The sequence below is a fragment of the Papaver somniferum genome, chromosome 1 (genome assembly GCF_003573695.1).
Source record: "Papaver somniferum cultivar HN1 chromosome 1, ASM357369v1, whole genome shotgun sequence".
Lineage (NCBI taxonomy): Eukaryota > Viridiplantae > Streptophyta > Magnoliopsida > Ranunculales > Papaveraceae > Papaver > Papaver somniferum.
The window spans coordinates 102,037,685-102,045,520 of NC_039358.1; the positions used below are offsets into that span (position 1 = coordinate 102,037,685).

Genomic DNA, 7,836 nt, shown 5'->3' on the forward strand with positions numbered 1-7,836 from the left:
CTTCATCAACAAGGTATGTGAACACTGAACCATTCTATTTGGTCACAAAAGTTACCATTCTATTTGTATGAGACTATGTTGTATGACTTCTAGTGATCTATTGCAAAGAAGACATTTCAAGTCAAGCTTGTTTTGCTAAACATCTCGAAATATGATTCAAGCATTGTATGTTCAAAGGTTCTTAACAATATTAGTTCGAAATAATTTATTGTTCAAGAATTAATTTTGTGGATCATTCGAAAATTGCCCAAGCAATGATTTTTGTAATTTAGAAATATTTCAAACATTAAAGAGAAACTTCTATTATTTCGAGTCAGGGTAAATTGGCGAACCATCTCGCAAACCATGAATATTTAGGTTTCTAGAATACAAAATGGTTTGCGAACACCGTTTACCAACCCGGTTTATAAACCGTGGTGATCTAAAATTGGTGAAAGGCTAATGGTTGGTGAACCCATTTCATGAATCGTTGTCATCTGATTTCATGAGCCGAAAAACTGTTGGAGAACCCGGTTCACGAACCGTAGCATCCTGACTCGTGACTTGCCTAATGGGTCACGAACTGTTTCACCAACGATCCCAGTAAAACATTAGCAGATGCTCAAAGACTTATTATTTAAATACATTTAGCATTTCTATGACTCTCATAAACACCTCCAAGACATCATTGATCATTAAAATAATTGTGTATGTGGATCATGATTAAATTCTCAAGTGTTTAAATGAACATCAAATTGCTTAATAGTTCATAAGGTATATTTTCCAGAAGGGTCATTATACATGGTTCTGTAACCAGACCACCGTGTATATTCTTCTATGTAATTTTAGGAAAAACTTGCCACATACTTACTTAAAACCCTAATTAGAGTTTCATCTAAACAGAGAAAGTGTTTGCTTGAATCTCAAGTTATCTTATCTTGAATTCTAAGCAACCCTCAGTCTAGAATGCCTAGCTATAAATATAGATTCTCTTTCAACTGGGAAATTCAATCCCTGACACTTGATAGAGTCGTCCTCTTTTGACATAGGTTTCCTCTGAGAAACACATTAGGTATGCGACTTAAAGACTTCACTTGGGGATTCATGAAGCCAGGTCCGACTATCTTTACCTTGATAGTTCGTGTATCCTGATCTTGCTTTTAAGTTATCGAGGTTTTCGTAATCTCTTTTAGGAAAGATAGGTAAAAATTATAGAGTTCTCTTCGTCTCAAACTTTGTGACTCCTCAAGATAGATATCTGAAAACTATTCTTAATTGATTAGTTCTCGATTGTTCTTAAGAGGTGGTAAGAATCCAGGCTTCTCAGCAAACTGAATGTAAGTGGTTAAGTTGGTATCTGCATGTGGTGGTTAATAATTTTATAACATGAAAAGAAAGGTCTTGGTTCAATAATAAACTCATTGAAGAATTGAACAGTTTTAGTTTGCAATACAACAATCTATGTCTTTGAAATTATAATATATGTCTTCTTTTTCATGTATGTTTGTGTTAGAGCACTGCTGGTCGAACTCGCAGGATTTGCTATCTTAAGCTTGTTGTAAATGTTAGATGCACAAAACTATATCTTGATTTCTAGTATATTAAAATCAAGTCTTGGACTAGGATTAGAGTATGGTGGTTGGGTTTCAGACATCACCGAATAACCCTCGTAGATTGAAGACTGAAGAACAAACGAAGACATTTGGAAAACTTCATCAACAAAGAGGCATGTGAAGACTGAACCATCCTATTTATTCACAACACTTACCATTCTATCTTATGAGACTATGTCGTATGATTTGAGTCAGGATTGTCTTGATAAATCTCTCGAAATATGATTGAACCAATGGGTGTTCTGGATCCTTAAAAATCTTGGTTAAGAAAAATTTATTTTTCATAAACTATTTTTGTTTCAAGTTGATCATTTGGAAATTTCCCAGGCAATGATATTTTCTATTTATGGCAATTGGGAATGTTTCAAATTGATTAAATAGAGTTTTCACAACATACTGAGTTCTGGATACTGGAAAGGTACGCGTACTGCATGATTCTAATTTCGAGAATGGGGGAAGGTACACCTACCCAATACATGTACCCATTGGAACTGAGTTTGCGAATGACTAAGTGTACACATACCGAGTACGCATGCCCCAACATCCCGAATTCACGGATTTCCCATAGGTGTGCATACCCGGTAGGTATACCTACCCCTTTCTGAACTAAGCAGATGCTCATAAACTATTTTCACAAATATGTTTGGTGTTGGTAAAACTCTCAACTTTGTCATTGAATCATTATGTGTTTGTGAATCATGTTTTAAGTCTTGAGTGTTATTGAACACCACTTATGCTTGTAACTTCAAAAGGCATATATCTCAATTTGAACTATCATTGTACACGGTTTCAGAATCTTGTACCATATTGTATATTCTTATGTGTAATTTCATGGGGACTTCTCACATGATTACATGAATTCTTAATAAGAATTTCATCTAAATTGAGAAAGTTTTCTCTTGGATCTCAAGTTATCTTAGCTTGAATCAAAATCTACCTAGAGCCTTGAAGATCTATAAATATAGAGATTTTGCAACAAGATTTCTTAGTACCAGACATTTCTTTGTCCTAGTTTCTAATCTAGAGTCATCCTTTATAACCTAGGTTCTTCATGAACTGTATTCTAGGTTACGACTTAAAGACTTCAATTAGGAATTCGTGAAGCTAGGTCAGACTATCTTTTACCTGATAGTTCTTGTATCTTGATCTTGTTATTATTGGTCTTTGAGGTTATCGTAATCTCATATAAGAAACGAGATAAATAGAAATCACATAGTTCTCTTCGTCTCAGATTTTGTGATTCCTCAAGATAGATATCTAACCCTTCTTTGATTTGTATGGATTGTTCTTGAGAGATGGTTAGTAATCTAGGCTTTTCAGCTAACTAAGTGTAACTGTTTCGATTCGTGAGGTTTGCTTGCCTTTTTAATTGCAAACAAATTTCCAAGCCTAGATTGAAAAATCAAAAGGGAAATAAAATAGGGTTATCTGTCAGAGGCATGTTGGTATCAAAAGTCATCACTTAGGTTGAAGCAACTAGTAGGCTGTAAAGGATGTCAGCCAAGGGAATCAGTTGCGCAGAACCTTGCGAGATTCAAGAGATGTAAAAAGCACGATTGCAGCTGAGTTGCTTGGAGGGTTAATTCGGTCTCATCACATTTTAGTTTGAAGTCTGACTGTACGCTAGTGTCTGTAGAAGCTTAATAAGGTTTGGTGTTCAAAGATGGGAGGTTTCGAGTTTTTTTTGTAGGTGCAATTTTCCTCGTTAACAAAATTTCTGGTGACTTGTATTTTTCCTTTTCCGCTTTATTTTGTTTTATCTTTATAATAGGAATCGCACCGGTAGTGCGTAATCAATCTAGATAGTTAAGTCCTTATTAATTGAGAACAATAACGAGATTTGTTCTTATTGAATTTGTATCTTGAAGGACAGGTTACAAGTTTCATACTAGTTAGAATTCGGATTCTATTGATTTGGTTATGACTAGACTGATCTTGGATATTGATTTGTGAGATCGTCTACAGACTCTTCTACACAATCAGGTTCGCGGGCTTTTGAGTCTAGACATATTGATTGTGGGTGAGAAAAATAAAAACTCTACATACATATTGTTCAAGGATCTTTTATTAGATATATATTTGCAATTATATTGGGTTTTGTCCATACAGGTTGTCGTACGAAAACATTGGTGGTTACTTGGTTCCCTCTTCTTTTAGTTTTTGTTTTAGTTTTTGTGTAGACATCATCTCTTCTCTGATTCGTGTATGTGTCACAAACTCACAATTTAAGTTAACAAGTATTCATGATTCTGATGGGTTTTTGAGTTTATGAAAAACAAAAATAACCTTGAAGATGACCTGTCAGTTTACTAAAAATCGACCGTTTTGTACGGAACCGAATCATCTCGAAACCGAAACGAACTGAACCTATCAATTGCTATCACCGATTATCAAAACAGGATAACCGAGGGTCTCAGGTTCCGTTACGGATGCTCAACAATCGTAATGCCGTGTGCATGCCTACTTACAACTAAGAATTCACCATTTCCCAGCTACAAACAACAAAATAGTGCTAGCCTAACGCTGAGAAATGATGAATTTCTAGTGGGTAAATAAACTAATTTCGGCCAGGAACATATAAACTCTTAGCCGTAAAAAGCTCAATTACACAACGAATTACGGAAGAAAATACAAGGATGAAAGAATCTAGTTTCTGCGATGCAGTTGAATGACGTGCTTATAGTTTTTTAATCGAGTGAGTCCATGTTCTTCGTCAACCTTTGTCTTATCGTACTAGCATAATATTGATTTTCTTGGGGATAATCACTTGATGTCGGTAAGTGTAGACAATATGTGCGTCATTGCATTCATCATATTATTACGAGGTTGAATTTAATCGGGTCAAGGAAATCATTTGGTTTACTATCCGGGGAAAGCCTCAGATTGCCTTAAAAGCTGACACTTCCAACCTGGCGCCTAGCTTTAACTAACCATTGCAGCATCTATGAACAACAGCTCGCTGAATGCACCTTTAAATCTTAGATACTACCACCCTTTCTTCAGGCCAAGGACTTTCGGAGCAAACCAATGGCAACGCTGGTCAGCGTAAGAACGAATGAGCCTTGGAAATTGACAGTGACGCATTTATGGGAAATCCGTCTGGATGTAATCTAACTACCGAGCATGACATGAAACTCGTATTACTTGTACATAACCTTTCTCACACCATTATAATGCACACTCTCACTCTCCTTCTCCCTGTACCAATATGTCTCCATAGATGCAAGGAATCCAGCAACGCCTTACATCTCAAACCATTAGAACAAAGGGGATATGGACTCCTTCCCAGCGACTAGTGTGGTTGAAAAATGCCCACTACGGGAAGAGTCACTCTCCCAAAAACTCAATTCTCCTTCGACCTCTACTTCAGTCGAACACTCAGCTAATACATAATCGCACATTCAGCTCGTCTCTGATTTTTTATTTTTTTTAAAGTACAGCAGTTGGCCAGAAAGTATTAAGAATCAATGAGAGCTGAGACATAATCTGGATGGAGCCAATGTGGTCCTTGTCACCATACAAGATGTTCTCAAATCCAAGCTGCTTTATCACATGGTGTTTCTCTGCCCTCCATACTCCTGTATATCTTTCTAAGTTTACGACCTTGCTGATTTACTTGAGCAAATGCATCAAAACAACAAACTATGTGACAAATTTAAAACATTTAGCATTGGATTCTACCTCTTCTATCAATTAGGTAAATTATGTGACCAACCTCATTCTTAGAAACCAAATCCAGAAATTCAGTACTCTTAAATAAAACACATTCTACATCATCTAAAGTATGCCGCATAAGTGAGACAATAACAGTAACAATACTTAATCTGAAACCCTAATCAACAATTCCATACCTCTGCTTAAGTTTCAAAACGAATTGATAAATCTTTTGTGATTCGGGAAGTGATTCAGAGACACTATCTTTCTCCATACATTTCTTTGCCCATTCCATCAATTTAGGACAAATTTCTTCCACACTAAACTTGCCACAAGTTTCATAAGAGTAAAACCAACTGTAGTAAGGAACAAAAGCCACATCTAAAAAACCCATTTTGTCACCTCCATAGTAAATCTTATCTCCAAGCTCTCCTTCTAATACCATCAAACAGTCAATGAAATCATTCTTAGCTTTCTCATGTTCTTCTCCTTTAGTCACCCATAACTTCCTCCCAATTTCAAATACCTGCATTTCGTAAACCCTAATTGTAAGAACATTGATTCATAAATTATCCAAGGAAATTTAAATTAGATCTAACCTTTTTGTCAACATAATCAGCCCAAAACCTCTCTGAAGCTCTTTCATATGGATCATTAGGTAAAAGTGGAGATTTATATTTCCAAACTTCATCAATGTATTGAACGATCAGTAAGGATTCAGAAATGGGTTTTTCATTATGAATCAAAACAGGGATTTTTTTATGAAGTGGGTTCATTTTGAGAAGAAGAGGACTTTTTTCTCTAAGATTTTCTTCTTTGTAATCATAGTGGAGACCCTTTTCTTTCAAGGCAATTCTCACCCTCATTCCAAATGGACTTGGCCATGTATCTAACAGTACTAGTTTATCTGCCATTACTGTAAACCAGTTTGAACTTGAAAGGGGTTTGCTCTTGATTTTTTTATCTTTGGAGAGAGGAAGGGAAAATAGGTTGCAGGTAGGTTGTGTCTGAATTAGGAAAAGGGATTCCCCAACTCCCTAAAAACAACTGCGACTCCACTATAGTGGTTCCGACTTTCTCTTTAATAGAACGAGTACACAAATTAAGAACAACAGGACCAGGACCAGGACCAGGACCAGGACCGACTCCAAGTGACTCTCAAACATGACTAGGTGCAACTCTTCGGTAGTAGAATCTCCCTTAGCAAAATCACGTACACCAGAATCTAGTAACAATAATAGTGACACGGAAGAGAGTAGTAACAGTGACACCTCCTTACATATGGGAGAGCGTGGCTCGTTGAGGTATGATGATCCACAACTCTAAAACAAGTTTAATTTTTTTCTTCCAAATACGATGTCCTCTAAGTAGGTTTATTAGAAACTTTGTCTGTCGGAACATAAATAACTCGCCAGAATAATTGTCGGAACTGATGTTTCTTCATGCAGAGATCTTCACCAAACTCGGGATAAGTATCAAACATATAATGACCCGGATATAAAAATCTCGTTACAAAGATTAACACAAAAATCATCGGTGAGAACAACATTGTAGAGCCAAAAATCCTAGAACTATATCCAATTTCGATCTAAACAAAACCCACGGAGTTGATTTGAAACTGCACTAGCTTGATAGCCGAAGTTGAGATTGAAAGTAAGGTTTGATCTCTTCCCAAACCATAGATGCATTAACAACCCAAATCCAGAAACAAACAAAGGCACTATTGAACCACAGAAAAACCCAAACCATGAACAGCGAGAATTAAAACATTACATTAAAAAAAATGTTATTGTCAAAACATAAAGAAGGCTCTGTGTGAAGGACCAGAAAATTACGTCTGGCGTGTCTGGGCGCGTAGGCCATAACTTCCCCGGTGGGCCATTATTAAGCTACTTACCGGGCCTCAAAGCTAGGAAAACTGTACGTTCATTTGCCCTTGCAAGCATGCTCATGGAGCATGATGCAGCTAACTTAGCTTCCACACTGTTCCAACTTACCACAGAATAAGGGTATAATCCTTGAAGATTATGGTCGATGCACTTTACATGCATCACTGGCTATCGAGTCTTGTTCAGGCATAAGGCATGTCTTGAACTTACGCATAGGCTATTGCAACCCATTTCCAACCCTTTACTTGGCTTAGCCATTGCCGAGAGCATGCACTTGTCTTGCTCGTGCCAAGAGTGCATCAGTCAGGCTCATGCCGTACTTTCCTTAGGCTTATGCAAGCTCCGCTAACTTGCATATCAATGTAGCTTACTTTCGAGGCCATGCCCAATGCATTGGTAGATGCCTTAGTAGAATGTCTTGATAGGAAGTATGAGCATCAAGGAATGGAATGCAACTTGCCTCATCAAGTTTGGACACAATCATCTCTTGCGTCGAGCTACCGAGCCAGATGATATGAGAGGCAAGAATGTTGTAATCATCTTTAAATTAGATGATATGAGCGACAAAGTGCTGGACCGACAATGCTGCAACTCATTGCGGCTGCCTACGTACCCTTCCCCACTCTAAAGGGATCAATCGCAGACTGTAGTTCATCCTCGAAGGGACCGTAACTTAAGACAAATTATATTTCAAGCCTATG

The 7,836-nt window shown here is 37.1% G+C and overlaps 1 protein-coding gene across 1 annotated transcript; it reads right to left on the bottom strand.

Annotated features, from left to right (window-relative positions):
* Window positions 1-5,239: 5,239 nt before the first annotated feature.
* Window positions 5,240-6,288, bottom strand: LOC113295418 (probable glutathione S-transferase). Its single transcript, XM_026543761.1, has 2 exons — window positions 5,846-6,288; window positions 5,240-5,772 (listed from the first exon to the last, which is right to left on the bottom strand). Exons 1-2 carry the CDS (start codon window positions 6,158-6,160, stop codon window positions 5,425-5,427), a joined length of 663 nt encoding a protein of 220 aa, XP_026399546.1. The 5' UTR covers window positions 6,161-6,288; the 3' UTR covers window positions 5,240-5,424.
* Window positions 6,289-7,836: the final 1,548 nt, after the last annotated feature.

Excerpts from the sequence above, each read along its gene's own strand:
- LOC113295418 (XM_026543761.1), bottom strand. The coding sequence starts at position 6,160 with ATGGCAGATAAACTAGTACTGTTAGATACATGGCCAAGTCCATTTGGA. Across the intron at positions 5,773-5,845 it reads CTGATTATGTTGACAAAAAG|GTATTTGAAATTGGGAGGAA; the intron begins GTTAGATCTAAT and ends TACGAAATGCAG.